Source organism: Perissodus microlepis, chromosome 1 (genome assembly GCF_051167445.1).
Source record: "Perissodus microlepis isolate ML-2025 ecotype Zambia chromosome 1, ASM5116744v1, whole genome shotgun sequence".
Classification (NCBI taxonomy): domain Eukaryota; kingdom Metazoa; phylum Chordata; class Actinopteri; order Cichliformes; family Cichlidae; genus Perissodus; species Perissodus microlepis.
The window spans coordinates 6,553,131-6,580,252 of NC_140461.1; the positions used below are offsets into that span (position 1 = coordinate 6,553,131).

General features: G+C 41.6%; 1 protein-coding gene across 7 annotated transcripts in view; it reads right to left on the reverse strand.

Annotated features, from left to right (window-relative positions):
• Nucleotides 1-941: 941 nt before the first annotated feature.
• kif13ba (kinesin family member 13Ba) overlaps nucleotides 942-27,122 on the reverse strand; it is a 50,823-nt gene continuing 24,642 nt past the window's right edge. For 3 of the 7 annotated variants that reach the window (XM_084928183.1, XM_084928166.1, XM_084928174.1), the window contains exons 9-39: nucleotides 26,391-26,525; nucleotides 21,255-21,367; nucleotides 20,924-21,035; nucleotides 20,607-20,819; nucleotides 20,415-20,525; nucleotides 20,129-20,263; nucleotides 19,473-19,603; nucleotides 18,237-18,323; nucleotides 17,908-18,098; nucleotides 17,545-17,824; nucleotides 17,261-17,423; nucleotides 17,018-17,173; nucleotides 16,749-16,898; nucleotides 16,130-16,255; nucleotides 15,836-16,009; nucleotides 15,533-15,690; nucleotides 15,321-15,453; nucleotides 15,033-15,188; nucleotides 14,819-14,918; nucleotides 14,546-14,672; nucleotides 14,099-14,154; nucleotides 13,885-14,009; nucleotides 13,530-13,805; nucleotides 13,294-13,446; nucleotides 13,065-13,142; nucleotides 12,906-12,956; nucleotides 11,758-11,914; nucleotides 10,818-10,948; nucleotides 8,848-8,910; nucleotides 7,452-8,031; nucleotides 942-7,367 (exon numbers count right to left, since the gene is read on the reverse strand). In XM_084928183.1, the coding sequence (XP_084784309.1) occupies nucleotides 7,162-7,367; nucleotides 7,452-8,031; nucleotides 8,848-8,910; nucleotides 10,818-10,948; nucleotides 11,758-11,914; nucleotides 12,906-12,956; nucleotides 13,065-13,142; nucleotides 13,294-13,446; nucleotides 13,530-13,805; nucleotides 13,885-14,009; nucleotides 14,099-14,154; nucleotides 14,546-14,672; nucleotides 14,819-14,918; nucleotides 15,033-15,188; nucleotides 15,321-15,453; nucleotides 15,533-15,690; nucleotides 15,836-16,009; nucleotides 16,130-16,255; nucleotides 16,749-16,898; nucleotides 17,018-17,173; nucleotides 17,261-17,423; nucleotides 17,545-17,824; nucleotides 17,908-18,098; nucleotides 18,237-18,323; nucleotides 19,473-19,603; nucleotides 20,129-20,263; nucleotides 20,415-20,525; nucleotides 20,607-20,819; nucleotides 20,924-21,035; nucleotides 21,255-21,367; nucleotides 26,391-26,525 (4,827 nt within the window). In that variant the 3' untranslated portion in view covers nucleotides 942-7,161. The other 4 variants (XM_084928199.1, XM_084928207.1, XM_084928192.1 and 1 more) reach the window with 4 other exon arrangements.

Sequence of the window (27,122 nt, forward strand, 5' to 3'; positions counted from 1 at the left end):
CTTGCGTACATTTTCCTTTCTTTTTTAAGTTTTTTGTTTGTCCTATTCCTTTTAAAAGAGCTTCCTTCACTTGTGTTAATGCTCAAGGGCTGCATTTTCCTTCCCAAATGGGACATTTGGTCTTTTTAGGATTTCTCCATCTTTGCACACTAATTTGTCCGGCGCCTGGACATTTCTTTTCTAACCACTGCTCGTCAGCAGTAAACTTGGTGGGCTGATTACCCATTATGACAGAACTGCAGAGCCTTCTCTGGTACTGGACTTTAGGAGTGGTTGCTGACACGCCCTTCTACTCCACGCTATTTGTGGAGCGGTGTCAGTTTTATGAGACAGAACTCAACCGTTCTCCCTTGTCACCAGTACTTTGGCTACTGACAGGAAATAAAATAACAATAACAGTGATTCAGCAGCGTATTGTGCTGTTTAAATCAATTCACTCTCAACACACAGAAAACACAGACATTTATTATACAGTCGCGCAGATCCTTTCGGCGGATCAGTCCTAAAGACCCGTGCGGTGGGTGAGCCCTAGTTTTAAATCCTTTCGGCGGATTACTCCTATTTTACAGATCCGTGCAGTGGATCAGACTAGTTAAACCCTTTCGGCGGGTGAGACCTAAGTTCGTTTTACGCGAGTGTAAGTGAGTGGTTTCTTTACCTCCCCAAGATTCTCTGGCTATGTTGGAGGTCAGCCACTGGATCCCAGCGTCGTGGACCACTTGATAAGAACACCGGCCAGGACCCGAATTAACGTCCCCGGACTTTCACTCCTTCTTAGAGGAGGCTGTCGACAGACTTCGGTGCGGGCTCTCCACGACGGCAGGATACAGTGTAGATCTCTGTTTGGAGTCACAACAATACAGTTGTTGTATCCTCCTCCGGCTCGGAGGACCAAGAAAATGTTAGGAGAAAACTCTTAGGAGGCAAGAAACACAGACTCAAAGATTTTACATGTACATGGGCGATGCCCCGACACGATCCGATCTGCTCTGCACCAACGTGTGCACTGTGTGTGTGTCACAGAGGAATCGCGCGGGGCGTCAGTACTTCCTTTATTTTGTACTCAAACAACAATAGGCGTGGCATGTATAGAATTCAATAACAACTCCTTAAAAGGAAAAACCGTTAGCTTATCTGTTGAAACAGGAGGTAGCTGTTTAGCTGTCACAGCACATATTTTCTGCACACAATGTCTCACTTCCCTTTCCTGCAGTTGTACAACTCATAAGCTCTTCTTCCTTTAAATGAAGCTACAAATAAACATAACACAAAACTCAAAATCTCCCAACACAGTTATTTCTAAAAACTTCAAGCATCAAATCTTCTAGGCACAAACAAACACTCTGTTAATATTCCTTTTTTTAAAATTTTATTTAATCTTATCAGATTACCCTTCAGATGGTTTTAAAAAAAGAAAAAGAAAAAACTTATTATAATACATGTTTATTCTTTGGATTGCAGCATATAATTACATAAAACAATTAAATTAATCAAAACCCAAACTTGTGCTCAGATTTTTTCTTTTATAATTCTTAATATGAGCATATATATACACACACATACATACATCGAACAAGCACTTGGATGGTGCACTCACACATACAAATGACACATCAGGACAAACCTGCCCTAAAGGATCAATAGTAGCAGTGACTGATAATGATTAGTTAAGATGATAGATGGGCTTTATTAATACTGCTGACCAGGCTGAAGCCCAATAAACAAACACTTGAATATTTAAATATTTTCAGCTGAATGGGTTAAAACATACACGACTGAAAATAATTTTTTTGTTGTTGTTTTTTGCAGGAGTAACAAGAGGAGTAAACTCTCTGACTCGGCAAGCACCAATCGCTCAGCTCGGTAAAAATATGGCGGCTGGTACCTCAGAGGAATATTGATAACAGCCTTTAAAATACACCAGCAGACGTATCTTAAATGATGCACATGCAACAAGGCGGCAATGCATCGCCCGATGCCCTCATATTGCTCATTTGTGCAGTTTATGCTAGCACAGAAAACAGGAACTTGCTGCCAGCAGTGAAAGGCTGTAAAAAAATAACTATAAAAGGGCCTCGGAGCAGGAGGTGGCATAAGCAAGGCCAGAGGTAGTTTCAAGGTGAAAACTAACTACCCAGGCAGGAAAATATGCTTTTGTCCAACACAAATCCAAGAAAATACAATTTCGAAGATAAGATTTGATCCCAAGTAGCTGTTAGGTTGCTGCTGCAGGGCAGTGGTGGGTTAGATTTCACTGTCTAGCTATATAGAAAATTCCCTGTGAGGAAGTCAGGCATGGTACCCACTAGGGGGCGACACATTAGCCTTCCTTTAACTGGAAGAGTAATAAACCTGACAGCTCCTGTGGACCAAACCATTAAAAATTAAACCAGACTGGCTTTCTGTGGTTTTGGAATGACCCTTTTGAATACTGCTGAGTTTAGTACAGAGCAGAGCTGAAATTGTTGCTGCTGAAACTAGTCTGGCTCCAGGTTGAAGGCCACATTAAGGCAGGCGGGGGTTTGCTCAAAACCAGTGATCCTATACTCAGCATGCAGCTGCAGGCAGTACGACAGACGATGCAAAGACATGGGACTGAAAATGAGCAAAATAAAAGCAAAAAAACCTTAAAAAAAAGAAACTGTGAGGGACAAAAGATTCGTCCAGACCGACATAGACGGCTATGCTTGGATCCATATCACAGGAATACAAGTAGAATTAAATGTGGTCCTGATGGTAGTGTCATGGAAACAATCTCTACCTCTAATCTTTATAACTACTGCAGCAGAGATGGAGCCTATTGAATTGAAGCTAGAATATTAAACTCATCCAAACAGCAATTACTAACGCTACACTTCCTTTTGTTCAGTTCTTCTTTAAAAAAAAAAAAAAAGAAAAAGAAATCGACCCTTGTTGACGTGTGGATCTTAAACAGAGCTGTATTCTTATCTGCTTTATGCCCTCATCACACTTGATCCACTGCTATGGGGAGCTAAACAGGAGATTGTGCTGGAGGAGAAGTCCATCTACATTGGAGCTTAGCTCTGCTTGGCTCTACATTTTACAGTTTAACTTCTGGGAGGAAAGCAGTGAGTAATCTTAAATAATCATACTAGGAGAAGGAGAAGAAAAACAGGTATTCTGAAACAAAAAAACCCATTTCATCTTTTAAAAAAAAAGAACAGTTTGTATTTTTCTTCTTGCATGTACAATAATTCCAGAAATTAAGTCTTCAATTCCCTCTGGAGGCGTTTGTGCAAATGAATTGAAGCGTTGATATGAAAAAAGTGTGTGAAAGATACATGGTCACATGGTTTCTGAGGCACAACAACATAAAAGAACATCCAGAAGCCTGAAGTGATCTCAAACACACAAAGCAGAGCAGACACCAGGACGGGAAAGTTTGCCGGCCGCAGAGACGGGAATTAGTATTTTTGCCAGTAGAGCAGCGAGGGCGAAGGCTTGCCGCTCTATGCTGAAGTCCCAGGAAATGTACGTGAAACGGCCGCTGACGGTTATTTTCCCATCTTGGCAACGACTCAAAGACACAACTGAATCAGAGACAGGTGCACTCAACACTCACCCACACACACAAACGCACACAGGAACACTTCCTTTATTACCACCGAACTGTTACAGACCACATTATTGAAAACTAACCGACAGAGCACTTCACAACCTGCTAACTAATGACACAACAGGCAGAAACTAGCCAATCAGAGGACTCCAGAGGTCTGGACTTTATGGCCAGACAATAAATACACAGATAATAAAATAGACTGTGGAGCCTCATCTTATATTTCAATTAGTTTCCTGTACAGAAGTGATTCTTCACCCAGAAAATATCCTGACCATCGCTTCTTCAAGGCTCATACGACAAAGTGCCTCATTCGGAAGAATTTTACTAAGTCATAAAAATATATGGGCCACTGAACCAGGAGCACGGACTTTAGTTTTGTTTGTTAATTCGGGAATTAAACACTACTACTGAGATCCAATCTATCATACAGTATGAGACACGAGTAATCAAGTGATTCATTTACAGGTAAATTTACAACGCTAATAGCAGCGATTTTAATTAAATCATTTGTGCAACATTTATTTATTCAAATAAAAAGGCTTTACCAGCTTGTGTGCGATCACTGCGTGCACACAAGCATTTAAACATAAATAGTAACTTCACTGATGGATCCATAAAGACGATAGTGTTCAGACATAGTGTGTTTACAGTATAAGCACACAGTAATCCAGATAACCGTTCCATCATCAACATCAGGAACCTGAAAACCATTACAGACACCAAAAACCTGCCTCATCCTTCAATAAAACTTATTCAGTTCATTGGGAGGCTCTTTTAAAGGAACCATAGAGCTAAAATATCCCAAGAACGTTCAAAATTAATTATTTTCCACCTTTAAAACCATCTGGCCGTGCTTCATCCTCCCTCTCTGAGACAAACCGAACACTTCCTCACCTCAGTCTCGACATTACTCCAGAATTTAGTGTAGCCTTTTCAAAAAGGACCGCCTAAATTAAAAAAGCAAAAGCCAACAAAACTCCAGAACCCTCCAAAAAACATCTGCCATAATGCAACTCAGTAGCAGCTTTATTAGAGTCTCACCACGAGATTAATGCATCTGTGGCTTCACCGTATAAATTTATAGAAAAGTGTCATTTGCTCAGGTGTATAAAGCTCCTCCTCAGAGCTACAGGATGTTTTCACAGGTAGTAAAACTTTTCAATGAGAACTGAACTGGATTGGCCCTTTAAAGAAGACCTATTATGCTCATTTCCAGGATTTTCATTCTTTCCCATGTGACTGAATACAGTTTGCTTTGTATCTCTTATGTTGGAATATCATCCTTTTGTCAGGCCTCTTGTGAAAGCTGCATAAACTCAGGGGAGGGTCACAATTAAAAAGAAAGGCCGACACTTTAACTCTTTAAACAGATTTAACATGTTTCAAATTTTTGCTTTTCTCCTTGGACTTCCATCATGTAACAGATTAAATTACAACTTACTCAAAATAACCCATATTTATATTATAGTTGGACTCGGTGCAGCCCCTCAATTCATAGAGTGAAATAAGCTATTTTAGCTCCATTCCCCTCACTTCAGGATGCCTTTCCTGATTGGCTCCTGAGATTAACCTGAGATGATTAGGTCACATAGAGCCAAGAATATTAAAACTGTCTGAAACAGAGCATTTTGAGAAGCTTAAAGCCTTAGATTTTGGCTTATAGGGATTACTTGTGCAAACATTTATTTTAGATATGATCGTACACCACTGTAAAAGTATATACATTACAGGAAATGAGTAAAGGCATAATAGGTGTCCTTTAACTTATAAAAGCACTGCAAACACATATACCATCTTCATTCCTAATAGTGCTTTGGTGCACTGAAACGATTTAAATCACATTAAATCACAAGAATAAAATTCAGTGTAAAAATGTCATCATCCCTCTGGAATGTTTCATAAAACCTAATTAAAAAAAAGTAATAATCCACATGTCTACGATATCTTTTCAATTTTCTTCCACAGATCAGTCAGGACTGCCTCTGGGTTTAACACTTTCCCAAAATGTACTCTTAGCTCGTTCTCCCATTTGTGTCAGTATAAAGAAACAAGGACTAAAAACTTACTTTTAAAAAGATCAAATGCATAGAAGCAAATTCACCCTTCTCTCAAGCTTAAGTCACTTTCTTTTCCTCAGCACGTACTCTGCCCATTTCCACCTCCACAGCACTAAGGTGCTGCCCAAACAGCACCTCCTGGTGTCCGGATATCATCAGTCACTTTCAGGGACATGGGAATATCCTTACTGGGATTAAAAATCCAAACAAACAAAAGAATAAAACAAACAAAACAAAGACGACACCAAAGAAAGCCAACCTGTTGTCGTTACCTTATCTGGTCGCTGCATCATAACCACAGACATGTTCTGTTCACGTACAGAAGCTCCTTATCCAACGTCTCCAGTGCAAAAATCAACTTTTAAAGCCTCCCAGTTTCATAGTGGCTTTGTCACGACTATTCCTGCTGTACGAAGCTAATCTTTAACACCATCACGACTACAACATTAACGTACACACAGAGCAACACTGTACAACATTTACACACACACGCACACTGTGCTTTCCCCTCTGCAGTCCCTGAGATCACCTCACACTTAGCACAAGGCATTCTCTTCAACACAAACACGGCTACAAGGAGTTAAATATACAGACAAATGCAAACCAAGCCATGGTGAAGGCACATTCTGGGAGGATCAATCTTCAAAAGAAAATGGGAAAAAAAGGAGTCCAAGAGGGAGAGTCAAAGTGTCAGTCTGCAAATTGGACCTGGAGAGTTCAGGAAGGTGGCAACCGTAGCGTTAAATTCTGGACTATCAAGTAGAGGCATCATATGCAGGGATACAAACATGTCAAGTGTGAAAATGCAGCAAATATCTACTGCCACAATATGATTTGAGGTTTGTGGTACTCAGGAACTGAGATAAATAAATAAAATGTCAAAGAAAAGTGACGCCAATCTTCACTGCCTAATAGTCAGCTTTATAAAATCTTTATGGTCAAATAGGATCATTTGACTTCTTTTAACAACTATTATAGGCTGACAATTAATCGTGAAAGATGAACGGCAACAAAAAAAATAAAATAAGATGGGGCCAGTAAATCCATTAGCCTTGTCCTTTGAAAGTCTTCCATCCCACTGTAAAAATGCCTTGCTCCCAACCAAATTACCCCAGTGTGACCACAAAAAAGCCACATGTTTGCATCCCTGTATATCAGCTAAGAAAGCATCATCCAGCCTGCAGGGTTCAGTCCTCACTCCTGGTGCAAATAGTTCTGCTTTTCATTCAGTCTCAGCAGTCTTCCCACTGACTGCTAATTTAAGTAGCATCATCTTCCCGCATGACAACTGGTCCTTCCATGTACTTCCAAATATCCTGCATAGTCTTTCATTATCTTACTTGAATTGTTCTTGAAAGTTCTCTTTACCATGTTTATTCTATATCCATCCAGACTCTATGAATGGATGCAGTGAGTGTAGAATCTAACTGTAGGAGGTTAGGCAGTAGGTCAGTTGTAGAGTATGAGCCTGTTGCATAGCTGAGAGGAGGACGACGACGATTGTGGGCTCCTAGTTTTCATGTCTCAGCTGCTCCAGGATTTGCGATTCTCCCCTCGGCGTGCAACAATGGCTTCTCCTCGCAGGATGGGGACGTGGGCAGAAGGGGTAAACTCCCCTGTCTGCCGATTGGTCCGCTCGCGGGAGGACAGCCGGTTTGGGCGGACCAGCACCCCGTAACCCGGCTTACAGTGGAAATACCGCTGACCTCCGACGGAGCCGTCGTTCTTACCTGCAAACATAAGGTCACCTCCATCAATCGACAGACATTTAGGACTATGGTGGACTGCGCTGATCCTTTTAACTGGATACATACCTACAGGAGTGTCCAGCTCCACCCCCACCCAAACTCCTTCAGCAAACTGTGTCACCCCAATGTAGCGCACCGTCCCCGCCTTATTGTTCCCTACTGTAACATATGCTCCTTCTGTCAGCCAATCAGGCAGCACGTCTTCACCACCTCGCTCATCATCATCCACAAAGATCTCTAGTCTCTCAAAGCCTTCACTTCCTCCGGAGTTTATCAGCTTCTGTTCGGAGGAGACGTCGGACGTGATGCTATTGTGATTGGCTGAGTTGTGAGAAGCAGGCGAAGCGACGACTGACACCTTGGCACCAAACTGAGAAGGAGAGGTCACAATATCGTTCCTGTCAGCGCCCTGCTGCTGGGGGTTTGTGGGTAACGTGGTCTCGGCAGCCAGGAGGGAGGAGGATGAGGAGGAGGGTTGGAGAACGTCACACAGGGTAGCTGTAGAAACACTAGCAGAGAAGTAGCCGCTTGACGACTGGCTGAGGGGGCTGAGAGGGGTGGTGTCATGCGGGTCATGCACAGGAAGAGGAGAGACTTCTGGGAGCTCTGCCCGTCTGTCTTTGGCTGGGGGCCGTAGAATAGCAGTCTACAGGAAACCGGGGGGACAGATAAGAGCATGCAGACAAGGCAAAACAAAAGAGTAATCAACAACACTAATCAACCTTCAAAATAAAACTTGACAGGAAGAAGTCTAGGGTCTGCTAATCTCATCTTTTGACTGCGTTGACTCCCTATAGAGCCCCAAGGTGCATATCAGGCTAAAGCATACGTTACTGTGTACAGGGTGAGCTACGGCACAGATTTAGTGCAGTTCTATAAATCAAGCACAATGCAATTACGCTAATGAGTGAATCGCTGAAAAGGTCTTAAACTACACATAAAGAGCAATTCATTAAAACTTACAATGGGACCACATTAAGAACCGATGTGGAATTGGAATCTAGTAAGGATGCATCTTACAGAGAAAGAAGAGAATAAACAGAACTACAGAACTGTATTATGGGACTGCGTGATTTGGGTACTAGATCTTCAGTTGCTTTTAGTTTCCATGAATTTATAAAAGTGCATTATCAGACTGTTGCAATGACCCTTCAACGGGGGGGTGTTAGTTGATAGATTGGACAGCAGGGATTAATGGAGACAACTTTTGTTTTTTGCAATACACTTGGAAAAAAAAGTGAAATCATCCTCTAATGCTGCAAACTGAAAACAAACAGAGACCGTGGTTACCTAATGCCGTTTTCCCTCAAAGAACTAAGTGGATTAAACTACAAATAAAAATTACTAATCAAAAGGTATTCATGTTATTTTGATCTCAAACAAAATCTTAAAAAACCTGATTAAAATTAAGTTACCAATAAACCAAACAGCATGAAAAGGATAAGACGAGATTTAATCTCACCGTCTCGGTCTTGCCTTTGTTGTCGTCCCCTCCTGATGAGGTCACTATACGAGGCACGTGCTGCTGAGTGACAAGGACACAACAGAGAAAAAAGAAATGCAAATAAACAGGCTGTGGCAGGCTAATGGCACTGAATCAATGCTATGTATTTAACATCATGTCATGCTGCATATGCAACATTATGATTATTAGGATCGTTTACTACAGTCATGGCCAAAAGTTTTCAGACTGCTAAAATTTGTATTTCATACACTTTGTTCCTTCATTTCCCTGCCCCGGAAGTGTGCCAGAGGGCGAGCACCTGGTGGCCTGGCCTTAGTCCATGGGCCCACCCTTTCGTAAGTCCACCACCCACAGGAAGGGCTGGATGCAGTGTGTGCTGGGCCGGTTCCTGGCTACCAAGGCTAGCAGTGGGGAAGGAGCCTGAGCTAATGTGTAAGGTTGAGAAGTACTGGATAGAGATAGTCAGGCTCAACTCAACACACAGCTCTGGAGTTATCTTTGGTGAGAGGCAGCGGAGTGTGGTGGGCATTCTTAGTATCCCTATGGCTTCCTGTACAGAGTTTTTCCTCAGTGGACCAGAGGGTTTGTTCCCTGAGCCTTCAGGTCGGGAAACAGGTCCTGACTGTCATCTCCACTTGTGCAACGAATGACAGTTTAGAGCACCTGGCCTTCTTGGAGTCCCTTGGTAGAGTGCTTGACGGTGCTCCACCTGGGGATTCTGTCAGTGAGACCTGGAGGGGTGTGACTGGCCTGCCACACCTGAGTGGTGTTCTACTACTGGACTTCTGTACAAACCACAGTTTGTCCACAGAAAACCATGTTTGAACATAAGGGTGTCCATAAGGGCACCAGGACATCCCAGGCAGCTCGATGATCAATTTTATAATTGTGTCATAATGGGGTTAGCTCCTCCAGCCATACATTCTGCACGCTCGGGTGAAGAGAGGTGCTGAGCTGTCAACTGATCACCAGCTGGTGGTGAGTTGGACCTGTGAGGTTGCACTGGGAATGCCTGGCAGAGGCTACCGTCCACGAAATCTTCAACTCCCAGCCTGAAGGAGTAGTCCTATCAGGTTTGGTTAGACTGTGGGACTTGGAAAGCAGCCAATAAGTGGAAGAAAATGGATGGATGTTTCTATGATATAGTGAAAAACAACGACTTTTACTGGCACATGAAGAGTCAGTATTTACATTTTCGAGCCTTCCTTTTCATAACTTGAAGTTCTAAAAAGTGGGGGGTAAGTAGAAATCCTCAAACTGATCAGCTAGGACCACTGATATGGCAGGAATCGATCACCAGTAGTCTAAATCTGGCCAATAAGTTGATAGCCAGCATGCCACACAGAACAACACAGTGCACACTTTCTTTTAGAATTACACAAGTCATTCATTTGTCAATTATAATTCATCAATATTTTACTGAAACCATGAAACCCCGAAGAAAGAATAAAACAACAAAAAAAACAAACAAACGAACTCGTGCCTGCGAAAACCTCATGAGTGCAGCTACAGCATTACAGCTTATTAACGCATGCTGAAATGTCCTGGGCAAGATGTTGAACCCCAAATTGCTACTGATGCACCGATTGCAGCGTGAGTGTGTGGAACGCAGGTAAAAACTGCTTAGTGGTGTAACCATAAGTCTGTATGGTTATGTGTGAACTCATAACATGGAGTGAAAAATGTCACCTGCAATCAATAAACTATTTCAATGGGCAGAAAGAGTAGAAATCAATTCTGATTAACCTGTCTACAATTTAGTTCAGTTCATTTCAGATTTATTGAAATTGCCAAATAACAACAGTCACCTCAAGGCACTTTATATTGTAACGTAAGGATCCTAGATTAATGGTTCAAATATTTAAAAATAAAAGTTGAAAAATAAAAAAGTGATATTATATCTATTGCAGATATGTAACAAACTCAATACAAGGCTTCCAGGGAATTGCACTGGACCATCTGCTGACCTGCTGGTTTTGCGGCGAAGGTCTCAGCTCCTTCTTCTCATCTCGCACTGGAAACAGAGACTTGAGCAGTTTGGGCATCTGGGGAACCAGCGCCTTAACTGAAAGATAAGAGGCAGCAAGTCCTGAACGACCTGGAGGGGGGGAAGAAGGGAAGAAGGCGAGAAGGAGGAAGACGAGGCGAGAAGGGAGGAGGCAGAAGAGAGGGAAGGAAGCAAGGAAACAAGAAGAGGTCCGGGAGGTAGAGGAGGCATGAAAGATTAAGATTGGAAGTTGAAAGTGAGTCCAGAAAATGGCAAAAACCCCAATACTGGGATAGACTAACAGAGGAAGCTGGCAAAAAAAAAACCACTAAACAAAAAACAAACTAACACAAAGATGATTTTAGCCATTAGGATATGATTTCATAAACACTCTAAATTACTGGACTGTGAAAGAGAAATTATTTAAACATCATTAATTCTGTTTATTTTCAAAACAGAATTACGCTGAAGGACGTCACAGTGACAATGATTCAAACTGACATTAACATGAAATCACTATGAATCAACTAACTGACAGACAATATTCAGATTAATCACAGCAGACATTAAAAAAAAAAAAAGCTCTGTTCAAGGAGATGAGGAGAGAATGGAGACCTTTACACTAGAAATGAATACAAAGAGAGCAGGTAGATAGTGTGATAACACACTGGACGTGGATTTAATAATGTGAACAATGAAACATCAGATGGTGTGGTTAAATATCTTTGGAACATCAGACAAAAGAGGACAAGGTAGAAGAGAAAGTAAGGTGGAAATCTGTGAGCAGCTCAAGTGGATGAATCCAGGCAGAAAAAAAGGAGGAGAAAAGAATGGCTGGGGGAGTAAGATGGAGTAATGAGCAGAGCCCAAAGTGTTTTATTGAAGAGAGAAAGGAGATGGGAAAAGAAGGAGGGGTTTACCTTGCTCTGGTTCCTGGTTCTGTGGAGGAGGAGTGCCGAAGGGAGTAGGTGATGAAGACAGGGAGGTGGAGTAGGTGGAAGGGGAGGAGGCTGGGCGGGGCAGGGTGCGAGGAAACTGAGAGGGCATGTAGATATCCTGCTGACTCTCCCATCGACCCTGAGGGAGCAGACAGAGATAATGTTGGATTTAAAAGAATGAAATATCTGAGTCGTACAGCATCCACAAGTAAACGCACACAAATTACTGCTCCAAGCACAAAGTATAATTTATGCATAGCTGTTCTTGTCAACTAAAAGATGCAAGTTGGTTAGTTTCTACTTTCAATGTACTACCTGTGCTAATGCACATTATTTTTAAATAATAAATAAGCATATTACTTAAAAAACAAACAAACAAACAACAACAACAGCAAAAACAAAACAAAAAACAAACAAACAAACAAAAACAAACAAACAGGAAAATACCCCTTTTTCAGATATACATGGTAACCTGTATGTAAACAAATCATAAATTTTTTATGCCAATATAGGGTAAAAGCAAACAGGTCTTTCTGTTGATTTAAACTGAAAAAGTTCAAACAGGGTTCCTAAACCTTTCGAAATATTGTTTTTTGGTCTTTCAACATGGTTTGTGTTCCAGTGTGCTAATGTACTTTACAATATGACATTAAAGTTGGGCCTTTTGAAGCATGTTGGCTGAAGCATAAAATGTAAACAAAGTTAAATAAGCAGACTAAGAAAAAAAATTGTGTCACTTTCTCAAAACTCACTGTCAATAAATTATAAACTTATTTAAATGATTAACGTTGGTTACTTTGGTTCAGTGCTGAACTCTATAGTGTTTGGTGCTGAGATTAATCTGACTAGTATTAAGTAGATACATTTAACTACAAAAAAAGTTCTTCTTTTATTAATTAAACTAAGTAAATTAAATGACCACATATAATTATCGGGTCTATTTAATAACTGAATGCAGTGTTAAATACAAAGAGGTAAAGTTTTTGATTTCACGCAATAATAACACAGCTTTCTTAGCTCTCTTTATGCACGCTAATGAAGAGAGCTTCCAACGTTGCACAGACAACACTCCAGCAGTTACACAGAGTACAGAAACTCGTGATTTTGTGCTGTTGAACAGTGCGTATTACCTTATCATCCAGCAGGCAGGTTGTGGACAGGTCTTGTCTACTTCCAGACAGCTGACAGAAGGGACAGGCAAGAGTATATTGAGAAAAATCACATCTTATTGCGATATAATGTAATGCCATCTGTGCTATGATGGTCTGCCACTATATTTCATGCTTTACCCTGTTAACAGAAGGAGAGCTTATGCTCCGTCTGTTACTCTTCCCTCTGCTAGTCAACTGCTCCTTCACAGCCACTTCCTAAAACACAGAGAGTATTTTAATGTATATATTAGAAGAAAATATTAGAAGATCATCAATTAAAAAAAAGCTGTGTGACTGGATGAATGCCTGCCTATTCATAATGTGGGTTTAAATTCAATCTACAGCTCTATTATTTATCTCCACCTACCTGTCTGAGTCTATCCAGTGTCAGAATGTTCTCCAGACTCAGGACACTCCGGAGGTATTTCTCAATGGCAGCTTCATCATCGCCTGACTGGCTGTTGTGTGCGCTTGCAGCGAGTCGGGCCAGCATCTCCCTGTCCTCTGAACCAGGAGCATCCTAAGGAGACAAAGCATCATAAAGATTAACAACATGTTTAATAATATGCTTGACAAAACAATGCTTCTTCCCATTGGCCTTACCCCAGGGATGTTGGAAACCACCTCAAAGGTGACCCCACAGCCAGGTACGGTGCTGCGGGTTGACATCCTTCTGAGAAAGTTGTGGGCAAATCCCTGGCGGCCCGGGTTAACATTGACGCAGATCCTTTTTCTCAGCACCAGCTGCATGTCAGCAGGGTGACTGAGCTGGACCACCACCCGTATGGTCAGATAGACACGCTGCTCAGGATATGATCCCCCTCGACTGAGCTGAGGACACTCATGGACAGTGGAGTCCCATGATGCCTCTGCTTTAACCTGTGGAGTGAACAGCTCAGTTACAACAAGGGTTTCTAATGAAAAGGCCTCCTTATGAGAATTATAGGTTTATCCTCACCTCTCCATCGTAGTGTCTGACAATCTGCAGATCAAAAAAGTCATCCTCATCCTCTCCATTCAAGATAGCATCCCAGCCTCCAGCCTCTGGAACTTCAAACTGGTCTTGAGAGCTGAGGTCATCAGCTGGGGAATCAAAGATATTTCAAATTAACTTATATAAAAGGATAAACACTTTGTGAGATTCTGCACAATTTTGCAAATGACTGACTTACGTTTGAGATTGAGGAAGAGGACGGGGATGTGAGTCTCCATGCCAGGCAGAGGAACCCTTTAAAAAAAACTCTGTTGCTTAAACCTCTGTGTCTTAAAATGTTATAATGAATGCTAATTTCCAGCTCAATATTTTTGTTCTCAGACAGTAATCCTTTGCAATTGGCCTACATGCACCTCCTCAGTTCAAACAAGATGCTTTATCTCCCTTCAAGCCAAGTTATTATAAACTGCAAACAGAAGGTTTGATGAGACTTCTGTGTTTAAACCAGAGTGTGTGCCTCATATGACCATATTAGGGATATCTGCACTCACTGACATCACAAAGAGCCGTTTAAAATTTTAAAAAGCAGTTTGATACAGAGCGTTTAAAGCAGTCTGAAGCTGCAGCTTTAGGCTCACAGGGGCTTCAGCTGTTTTCAATAAGAACATCCTTTAATGGGCTGTACCATTCAGCAGGTGCTCCAGGAATGCCGCTGCCAGCAGAGGGCACCATTACAGCATTTCTCTCCTCAGTTAGAGTCAAGCGCCATTCAAGGAGCTGCGCCTCCCTCTCCATGTCATCTTCTGTTTTTTCTGTACAAAACATGCATGCATTAAACATTTCATTCACCTTATTCCACTTGCAAAGTGTAAATTGCTATAACTGTGAATTAGGATCAGAAACAGTTGTTAAAACCTGTGCATATAAATATTTTGCATACTAATCTACGTATTTTTACCTGCTTTGCTAACCAGGCTCTGTAGGTGCTGATCAAGGTATTCCTGTCTCTTGGTGAGAGCACCTAACCACTGCCGCCGTAACCGTTCCAGGTCTCTTTCCTGTCCACCAAACAACTCAGTTAATCACTCCATCTTCTTCTTCAAGTCAGCTACTTCAAAGGCAATTTATGACTCAATGAAAGAGTAAATCACACTGTAGACAGAGTGGTCTACCTGATAACTGTCCATCTCATCTGCTTCCTGGTTTGCTGTGGTGTTTCTAATCTCCACACAGCCCACTGATACAGCGAGCACAATCTCTGCGATCAGGGGCATAGTGCCAGAATCCTGAACTGAGCGCACGTCCACCTGGATTCTTCTCGACTGACCCTAAAGGAGTATGAGGAGAAGGTTGAGGAGGATTAAGAAGACAAGACACTAGTTAGAATATTTAGAAGCCCGCTTTTCCAGTTTTCTGATTCAAACAGGTTGACTGTTTTTGTTGTGATGTGTCATCCTCACCTGCCGAAGCTGGAAGATTCCTCCGGTCCGCACATCTCTGGCAGGTACCACTTCCACTGGAACAAAGTCTCCATTCTCATTTATCTCCAGGATTTGAATCCACAGCTCGAGCTTACGTGTTACCTCACTCCATCTACAAAATCAGACACTGTTTGCACACCTGTGCTCCTTGCAGAACAAGAATCTATATGTACTCTTTCTGTTATATCTACCTGTCTCGTAATGTGCGTGTCTTAGCTTGGATGATGCTGAGGTCCCACAGTGCGGGGTTTCTTCCAGCATCAGCCTGTCTGTGTCCGTACACCTCAATGGCGACTGCCCCTTCTGTAAGGTGCTCGATAAATTCCTCAGTTACGGACACAGCCAGCTCCTACATAAGCCCCCAAAAAACAAGTGCCATTCAGACCAATCCCCAACACATTTTCACACAACTAGAAATCAAAATAGACACCGCTCAGGAAAGCTTCTTGATTTGTTGCAAGACTTGAAATTCTCGTCTTCCCTCCCATGTTTACCTTGCAGCTGTCAAACACCACCATGCAGTGTGGGTCCTTGTTGCTGGGTGATGAGGATGACGTGTCAACTTCGGGAGCCACGATGATAGGCTCAGGCTGGTCCCAGAAAGAATACTGACAGAAGACGAAGTTGGACAGGTACTGAGGAAGACCAGTAGCCTGCAGGATTTTAATCTGTGGATGACAAACAGGAAAAATGAGATGCCAACTAAACATACCTAATAGTCCTGGAAGTATTGGGAAGATTCAGATGGTCTGAATGCACTAAATTTTCTGATGAGCTATGAGTCTTACCATGCAGACCAGTTTGCGATCCTGAACTTCAATGTCTTGGTTGTTGTCAGGTTCATCTCCTCCAGCCATGTTATCCTCTAAGCCCCCTCCAACTCTTACCACCTCCACATGCAGGCGACCTGCAACCTAAACACAGCAAGAAAACAGAGAAAACATCCTTTAGCCTTTAGTATAAGAAAAATACTTTTTTTTGAACGGGGAAAGATGCAAAGCTGTTTTAATAGACTTCATGAATAAAAGTACAGACTTGAAAATGAGAACAGCATGTCAATTTTTCCCAGAATTTGTTCCTTGTCCCCAAACACTGCCTGTATCTCTGGCTGTTCTATTCTATAGCTGCTCATTCACCGCTCAGATTTCAAATGCAACTGTCAAAATCAGCTGAAAGTTTACATCAGCTTCCTGGAGTCAATTTTTGCTATCGATCTTTTAACATTTTACCAACACAATTCCCTGAATATCATGCCAACTTTTAAATTCTGATCTCACTGAAACTCTTCCTGAGTCACAGTGAAAAGCGTAATACCATACCAAGTCTAGAGACTGTTTCTGTAAGTCAGGGCTACTTCTCCTATAAGAAGAAATTAAGGAATTAAACTGGTGACAAATTGTGTTCTACCTCTCCTTTCTGGTTGATGATGGGAACAGCGTACTGCAGTTTGACGTCATAGAAAAGACAGGAAAGGAAGACGTTGGCGACGCCAATCAGACTGTGGTTTTCTTGCTCGTCAAAAAACGGGTCCGCTCGGCGGAAATATGAACGCATTACCTGGACAAGGAAAATTTTAATAGGTAGATGTTAGAGATGTGCTTATTATGTGTGACTTCATAAGATTCCCAATAAGTTTACAATAAAGCTATCATGGTGGCATATGGCTGTTAACTCACCTGGTCGTCTGGATGATTTAAGTGGTAGTCCTGCCATTCCTGGTACAGCTCTCTCATGTCAACCAGACGGTTCTCCATCTTCTCCAAACTCCAGATCTGTTTGCCCCGACCCCGTCTTCGAACCTGGATCGCTGGTTCACTGAGCACTGCATCCCTCTACACACACAGACATACTTATAAGCTTTTGGGAACACAAAAGGGCAGGTCACCCACATGTAAGGTCTTCATGTTTGTGTTTACGACCTTGCGGTTTGCATTAAGGTTGTCTGATGGGATCTGCAGAGTGACTCGGTACTCTGTGTGCCGTTCCAGCTCATCTGCAATGAAACAGGCTTCTTGTACCAGGAGGTTCGCCCTGACTATCTGCTCCCTCAACCTCCGAAGACTCCTCACCAACACAGCCTCCCTGCAGAAGGACAACAGGTGGAAAACAACATGAAGGGAGACAGGCGAACGGATGGATTAGGAAAACCAAGTTGGTATTAATCAGCACATTATGCATGTTCCTAAAATTCAAAGACACTCACCTGTCCTCACTCCACTGCCTCAGTCTGCTCTGAGCACTGCTTGAATGGCTCATCCCTCCTATACTGAGCCTCTCCATGCTGCGATAGTGAGATTGCTGTCCTGGACCTTGCTGCCCAATTGTTGGCCCTCCAGACTGACCTGTGGACAGGCGTTCTGGGTTGAGCTTCTTACGCAACTGCTGGAGCTCCTGCTCGTACATCTGCCTCTGTCGCTCCAAAGCAGAACGCTTCTCCTCTTCGTGCTGCCTCTCCAGAGACTGGAGGACTGCCTGCATGGGGTCTGAATTGACACAACATTGAGAAGTCAGACAGGAAGTGAAAAAGACATGCTGTTTTCCATAATAGTGTCCTAGCACATCTTACCATTGCTGCCCAGGGCTTTCATCATGACCTCTGTCTGGGCAAACTCATACGAGAAGCTGACTTCACTGGACACTTCACTGGCTGTATCACCATCTGCATCCAGCTGCTCACTGCTACCACTGTTCTTCATCACGCCACCTTCACCCTCTTCATCATCAGCAGCCCGAGAGCGCCGCTTAGGCAGGTTGATCCTGAAGGTGAGTTAAATGCATTCATCCATGACTCAAAAATCTTTTATGTAAGTTTAACAAATAGCCCAAACCGATTGATGGGAGTTTTTTTTTTTTAAAGACTTAAAATATAAATTAAATAGAAAGAACAACGGTTACCTAAAGAAGTGGTTGTTTCCCCAGAGGATTCGGTCCCCATGGTGGAGTTGCAGAGCACTGGTTACTGGAGAGCCATTAACACACGTCCTGTTTTAAAAAAAAAAAAAAAAAAATGGTGACAATAGTTGGGAGTTGCATTTATATTTTTAAAGAACCTCAAACAGAAGCTGAAGTAACCGACTGAAGAAAACATCTCTTTTGGTAAGAGGACTTTAACCCTGGTGGGGTTAACTACACTATGTTTAGCCTCATCAGCATAGGGCCTGTATAATGTAGCAAGTTCCAAATAACCAGGACATCTTTTCCTTATCTGGCTTTACTTTGTAATCTTACATCTTGGACATGTATTTGTATTTTATAGCTTATTTAACACCGATGTACCAGCCAAGGACTGCACATACAATTAGGTAGTAGCTAAATCTAGCACAAGGGATTGTTTCTCTCATGAGAATGTTTTTGTGAACGGTCCCTGACAAATACAGAGTAAAACTAAACTTAACTACTCTAACATAAGCAACGTTCACACGAAGGCGTTTATTAACTAAATAAGTCAACCTAATGTTTCCCAGTGTAGTTGCAAGTGTGTTCACATAAACTAGGCATTTTTGCACAAGGGTGACAAATTGTATATTTTAGAAAAGACAGCTATAACTTTAGTAAAATAAAAACAATCCAAATGCATATTACAAGCAGTTTAGCAACATATTTGCTGCAGTCTTACTAGATATAAAGCAGTCAGTGTGGGACAGGAGAAAAAAGTATGTATATGGGTTTGTGTAGCATAAAGATATCCTTATGCAATTTAGAACTCTTTTAGCACCTTTTCCCAACTGATGGTGCCGAACTATTTGAGAGCAACAGGTAAGTAGGCTGACCTGTAAATTCCACATAAAGGTCAACCAGAAAAAGGACTGTGTTTCTGCAGCCAGCAGGAAGGGGGAAAAAAGAATCAGGATATAAATTTCACTCCACTGGTCACAAGTTAATAAAGGAAAAACACAAGGTTTAGAATGATTGCTGAAAACTACTGACTCTCTCTCTGTGCACTGAGGCTGGAGAGAGAATCCAGCTGGCCAGTGGTTTTGTGTGTGCTGATCTCTTATCTTGAATATAACCTGCTGAGAAATAAACCACCTTTAGAACTTTAAAAACCCTGGTTTTAATCCAAAGTTACCCAATTAAAACCTTGCAGTGTAATTCTCTGAACTTTGTTTGTGTTACGTTTGCGTTCCTTACCTAGCGTTGCGGTAGGGGGCGAGAATCACAGCTGCCTCTGCTGTGATGTCAATGACACAGTGCTCTGCCTGGATACCCATCCCGCACAGCTGAATGTCCTGGGAGTCTGCTGAGCCCACTTTTGTGTGTTCCTGAGATGTTCAACATGTTACAATCAGCTGACCCAAACAAAAGGGGAATAAAAAGCCTGTCTAGAGGAACACATCACAAATCTATGGGATGTTCCAGTTATAATTACAATCACAACTGATCTAAATTTTACTCCTTAAACTTTATCTGTTCTAATCGAGCCCATCAAACAGCAACATTATTATGTTTCCATAACAGCTGGTTGCCTTTCAGGTTTCGTATAAATGAATGAAATTTCCTCTTAAGCGTTTTCAAAACCCAGTGTAAGTCACATGACAACTGGTTCTTCTTCAGCTTGCTATTAAGAAAAATGAAACTTCAGTTTCTATGATTCAAACTGTGTAAAAAAAAAATATATATATATCTTACACATCTGATCAAATTTAGTTTTTAGAGGACAAAGACTGATCGCTCATTAAGCTGCAGTTACACAACTCTGGTTTTAAAAAAAGAGTCAGGAATAATACTTTAGAAGGCATTAGGTAAGGCATGATGGGGACTCTGTGTGTCTGTGTGTTCATGCAAACCTTCAGGTAGTACACAAGCAGTTCATTGAGTGCAGGATCAGCATTAAGGTTGACTAGAAAACTCTTATCGTCTCCAACTTTAATCCCTGAAGACTGAAGAGAAATACCCAGACTCTCCAACTGCTTCTGACGCTCCTGCAGACACACACACACACAAAACATCAGACTTTCAGTTTTTAAAGTAACTGAATGATGCAGTTTGAGAAAATAAAGACACTGTGCACTGTAATTATTGCACTGAATAAAAACAAAATCAATTGCATTTGATGTTTCTTGTGTGTCTCACCTGTGCAATCTCCTCAGTTTTGCGAAGCTTCTCCTCCCATGTGACCGTCATCTCTTGAATCAACTTTTCGGACTCCTCCAGACGGTCTTTGAGCTCTGGAGCTTTCAAAGACTGGCGATAATAAAGCACATGAGAAGCAGGTGAGGCAAATACTTCAACACGGTGATTGCTTAGATTGTGAAGATCTCTCACCTCTGCCTGTGTCAGTTGCACTCGTAGTTTTTCGACTTCCTCTCGGAGCTCCCTGATGATGCGAGCGTTGGGATCTTCATTAACAACAGCATGGTTCACTATGTTCTTTGCTCGGTCAGCATAACGTAGTGTCGACAGCGTCTCCTCGTAGTTGTCTGCCGCTGGACTCACAGTAGCAACCATTGCTGTCCGACTGTTACCTCCCAGGCAGTCCTGGAGAATTCATAAGGGGGGAAAAAAAGAAAAATAAGTAAAATATAGAGGAAAAAATGCTATAAAATGTTTTTTGCTCAGGTGGTCGTTTATGTTTATCATACCTTCAGTAACCATGTCAAAACAGAGTCTCTGTAAGGAACAAACTTGGTCTTGTTCTTGGCAGTTCCTTGTTCAGCCAGAGCTGAGATCACTAGACCCAGAGTAGTGAGGGACCTTGCAAACACAAAGAGAAACAAACACTTGATTTTCTATAATTTACCAGCTGATGGACTGATAGCAATCATGTAGCTCTCTGTCTGCTTGTGTGTTGAGATACTTTAATGTCAGGCTTGAATGACCTTGGAAGAAATATTTTTAACCTTTATTGGGAAAACATTTAAAAAACTGTTTATGTACTGTTTCTCTGCATCCATGTTTTAATTGCTTCATTACTTGTTGATGTTGCTTCCTTCCTTCAGGCGCTCTCCTGCTGCTCCAGTCTTTGCTGCTCGCTCACTTCCAGCCAAGTCTACTAGGCTCAGCCGACTCACCTTTTCCCCACTTGTCTACAGAGATACGGAAAGAGCAAAAAGAAAAATAAAGTCTGATTACTGTCCCATTTGTTGCTGCATCCATGATGCCTTATGCACTAGAGATGCTCTAGCAGGATCCTGCAACCAGTGTTGGTGTTTCTGTCCACTGTAAAATGTATTCAGTTTTTTTTTCCTCCTTTCTCTGACTTTCCACTGATGTTTTTTTTCCCCAGTGTAACAAGCAATGGAACAAAAAGCCATGGTGTTCCCAGGCTGGTTTACAACATATCCAGGGGTTGCAGTAAAGATGATTAGGCACATCTGAATTAACTTCACTTACTTCAGAAAGCAGTAACACTGACCCACAAGGGGTCTGACAAATCTCTAATAACCCTTAAGGAGGCTGATTTTTAAGCAGCTATTACCTGAACACATTTCTGTATGCTTTTAAGTTTAACTGAGCAATATCCTTTCTTGTCTTCTATACTTCTGATTCTTGTAATTCTACCAACCAGAGCACACCGCTATCTTTCAGTGTCTTGATGACAGTTTCCCTCTGTGTTTTCCCAAGGGCTGTTGAAGAGGTGGATATCACATCTCTATCTGTATGCCACATCCACTCCTGATTGTGACAGGTCAGCAGCTGACAAGGCTGAATCTAACACCTGATCAACACCTGCTGACAAGCCAAAGCAGCCCATCAGCTAAATATCAGCAGATGCAGTCCTCCGTGTGTGTCAACTGTGCACTTGTCAAGCCACCTTGCTTTTCTGCACACATCAATGTTTTAACAAAGTCGCATACAATGTCATGCAATTACTGATCAGCTAAGCGGCTGATGATCTCTGGTGTGACATGTCTGAACTTTACCAGGTGTTCTTATGTCAAGCCTCCAAAAGGTTTTGGCTGAATGTGCACACAGATACAATGATAATGGTGTTCTTGTAAAAGAACTGGTTCACTCCCACTCCCACATAACTCCATAAATCTCTATCAGGTCCACACTGCTCCGCTTCAGTTGCAGCCTTGCAGACTCAACAAGCCAACTTCACAAGATGAGACTACCTGCTCCCTTACCAGAAGAGTAACCCCAGTACACAAAACGCCAAATTCATTACATGATTCACACTGTGCTACGTGTGAAGCCGAATATACTTAACCTTCTACTGCTTTAGTTTCAGTGTTGTGACCTTTAGGCTCTTCTGGACTGCAAAGCAAAATTTCAGCTAACACCATCCTAACTATTCTTTGACATCACTGGTTTTAATTAAAACAAAAACAAGCTCTCTCTTTTTAGTGTATATTCATCATTTTTTCTGATTCTAAACTTTCATCAAAATCTTTACAAGTTGTTCAACATTTCAACAAGCTTGGCTATTGAGACTTAAAGCTGACCTACTATGAGGATTTTTAGCTTTTATTCTTGGAGATTTATTGAATCTGGTTCGCCTGCTGTCTGAAACAAGCGACTTTAGCATCCTTTAAGCCAGCGGTCCCCAACCTTCTTTACACCACGGACCGGTTTATATCCGACAATATTTTGACAGACCAGTCTTTAAGGTGTCGCGGATAAATACAACAAACTAAAACCAGTACCGGTGCCAAAAAAAGATTTATTCATATCATATGGGAAAAGAACCAAGGAAACAGAGTTAATGATAAGAAAGATAAAAAAAAAATAAAAATGTTAAAAAACAATAACAACCTTGAAAACCATAAATTTCACACCCGAGCCCCAACTCTCGCGGCCCGGTACCAAACGACTCACGGACCAGTACCGGTCCGTGGCCTGGGGGTTGGGGACCGCTGCTTTAAGCCATTAGAAGCAACTTAGAAGCTGAAAAACAAAAAACTGATGCTCTATATATCTGACAGTATTACCAATATTGTTATTTGTGTTTCTGTGTCTTTTCTGAATGGCTGACTCTCAACCCCCCCCCCCCCAAAAAAAACAAGAACAAAAAACAACCAAAGTCTGAACAACAGGCCATAGTTCAGGGGTGGGCAAGTCCAGACCTCAAGGGCCAGTGTGCTGCAGGTTTTAGATCTCACCCTGGGTCAACACACCTGAATCAAATGATTAGTTCATTACCAGGCGTCTGGAGAACTTCAAGCCATTTAAATCAGCTGTGTTGGATCAAGGACATCTAAAACCTGCAGGACACCAGCCCTTGAGGCCTGGAGTTGCCCACCCCTGCCATAGGGGCTGCTATGCTCACTGGCCAAGCTGCACCTGAGCAGGAAAAAACCCTCTGAACCAGAGTTTAGGGCAATCTGAAATCTCGGCTAAGAAGGATTTCGAGCATATAAGGTGATGTCATGGTTAGAAATACAACCATGACTAATATGAGAATACACTATTGTAACCTATTTTATCAGGATATATAAATGAAAGAAAATAAGGAAAATCTAATAAGCTAACTTTAGCCATGTGTTCTGTTACATGTGTTCTTTTATTACATACAGAAAAGCTTTTCTACATTTTTTCTACACTACATTTCGCAGCAGTTTGTTTGTAGTTGTGAGAATGTGTATGTGTTACTATAAAATAAACATTTGTTAAAGGGGTTTTCATTGTGCTTGGAAAGCAAAGCAACCTTATCTTGAGAAGCGAATAGGTTCAATCTTAAATCTTAAACAGCTGCATTGCATTGTCACCTTGAAATCTCAGGTAAAGTAAACTCAAACTTGAATTCTGAAAAGACTCGCTTATGAGATAAAGCTCACCCTCAGGGACAAGTGATACAGATCAGCCTCACACCAGCACAAGTGTAGATCCCCCAGGACTGAGCAAATTGTTAAACAAACAAGATGTTTATCCGGAACAGAAAACTAGACCTTTTTTAAATAATGCCCTGAACTGAGAAGTCATGTTAGACAGCTACAGAGAGCGGGGAGGCAAATCTGATGACTGAACAGCACTACCACATGAGAAGCCACAACCTTTTGTAATTCAGTAATTTTAGCTCCTTACTACATCATCAACGATAGGATCTGTAGCCCGGAAATATAAGACTTGGAGATAAACACCATTCTTTATCAAAAGTCTACAGTACCCTGACACTTTTGTCTTGTTCGAGTCTTAACATCTAACTAGCTATTCGAATAGTAAAAAGAGGGAAATACTTTATTATTAAAGAAGGGAAGTTGATACTCGAGTCAGTAACAAATGTAATGCTGTAATGTATCTGCTCATAAAACGAGTGTCGGGGCATCAACACGCAGATACACATGGTAAGAAATAGGGTCAACTCTGCAGTGCAAAAAACAACTGCTGGAATACATTTTAAAAACTCTGCATTATACTATACAGCCTGCAAAGTGTTTTATGACACAGAGAAACATCAGGAAACCATTGAGATATAGATAGGTACACATGGCCAAAGCGCAACCAAATTTGACCTTTGAGTTGAAAGCGTGGCTGAAAAGTCCAAACAGGACAGGATACTGAAAGGAAAACCAGTGACAAGATTCTGAGTGTCAGAATGACTCATCCAGCAACAGGTGATTCTGCTACTTGTCAAAGGTTGCCTCTTATTAACCTGCCCCCAACACAGGCTGCGTCATTTGAGGGCGGAGATGAGCTCCAATTCAAAGATCAACGGTCACTATTTCTTTAAAACTGGGGACAGATTATATATTTAGCTTGAAGAAACTTGGAAGCTTAAATACGTGTTGAATATTGAAGTTTTGAGATCCCTTCCCAGACGCCTTAACGCCCACTCACATCCTGGGCCATCTGACCTCAGGAATTCGCATGATAAGGTGGGGCCAGGTTTCACAATGAACACACCCGAAACTCTGGCTGATTGGGACCCACACCCAGTTTCACACCTTGGCTCAGGCGATTAGAGGATCATCAGGGGGTCCTTTTGTCCCTCTGTGGGGGGATACTCCCACTAGGTTTATATCTGGGACTCTCCACCATTTGACCTTAGAACTGAAGAAGCTTCTCGGATGAGAGGTGAAACGTCTTCAAGTAACTTAAAGAAGTCCAGACGCTTTTCTTTGCAAGCTCCTTTGACGTTGAATATTGAAGTTGACTACCTTAAATGGTGTTCTCAGGGTCTCAGAAATACTGCTTACCACTGCCTAACAGGGTTTCAGTGCCATGAAATGAGTCCAACATCCCTAATGACTAATGCTCTGCTAGTCAGAGGATCACAAAGCAACCTAAATATTGCAGTCAGCACGGCAAAAACAGAAACAAAATTACTCAAATTGCACTGAATGGTCAAAATTGTGTTCTTTGGAATAACACAAACCAGTAGAGATTTTTAATCTGATGTTCACTTATGACGGGACAATAAAATATAGTGTTAAAAGTAGCAGAAGGATGTGTCAGCTAAGTGATTCACTCACTGACTACACAGTTTATGCGTTTGCTGTCTGTTAGACTTTGTTCAGCTTGATGAACCTACCGGCGAATTGTCTGGCCAACTCAGTGACTGACTCTGGGCGTGACTTGAAAGGAGAGCAGGCTGTATCAACTGACAAACTCATAGTCATGTCTGTGAATTATTAACAGGACTTGCTGGTAGCAACTCTAGCTGGAAATAAGAGCAAGGATCAGGAGAGACTAAGTGGGTCAGTCAGGACGGAGAATTAGTCATTTAGGTCTTTTCTTAGAGTGCCTGGTCACATGGCGGAGCTGACATCATCCCTTTTGGTAGCTTTCTTTTTTCTTGTGGTTTAGATATTATTAAAAATAGCAGAAACATTATCGCACCCCCAAAAAGTTCAGCAATCATAATGATTAAAAAGTAAAGTCTCAATCATTTCTGAAGCTTTAGATTTCTCGTGCCCAGCAAATCCTTGCAGGCCTTTTGAAGAAAATCTATGTGTGATTGATGTGGCTAGACAGTGTAGAGCATATTTGAGAGCTTAGAAGTGGGTGGATGATGCAGCAGCTTGATGGTGCAGGGATGAGATTATGGCATGGGGACTGAGGGAACATGTTTTGAATCCAAGTTGGAACAGATGTTAACTAGTCATCTTTATAAATAACAGATCAGTTCTGTGTGAGCATGTGTGTGTTTGTGTTGTTATATCTTACCCCAGACTTTAAATCTTTGAGTGTGTGTGTGAGAATAATGTTGAAGACTGCATGCGATCGACTGCTCTCCTCATTCATGTTGGTAGCAGCGACAGTGCGTGACTTATTGCCCTCTGACATTAGAGACTCGATGTCCTGACGGAAGAAGAGACAATAAACAAACAATACAATCATTTTCATGTTTTCCCATTTTGCTTTAATTTCAAAAACAGATTACATGACAGTATTTTACTAAAAAAGAAAATGCTAAAATATTTTGCCATGCCTTCATAAAAACCACTATTTTGTCACATAAAAGAGAAAATGTGACAAGCATCATTACAAAGCTCAAACTCCAACCTTTAATACTTATGCAGTGACAAGTTCATGAGTGAGGATGGATGGATGCAGAGATACTGTAACCATGACATTTAGCTGTAAATTATAAAATTGTTTGTTTCACTTTTATTTGAACGTGCTTTACCTCACTCCAAAGAATAGTTGTCAACATGGCCATAAATTACATGGCACATTCTTCGCCTATTTCTATATTTTATAATGATTATAATTTATAACTAGTGCGGTTGAATCGCCTGAAAATCACAATATAAAACAACAAAATGTTATCACCATTTTTGATTTGGTTGGTGAGACTACTAACATTTGGTACTTCAAGTGATATAAATACTCAAAGAGGACGGTGAGAGGAAATGGCAGCAAGAAACTCTGTTCAAGTGTCACAGAAAATCTGAA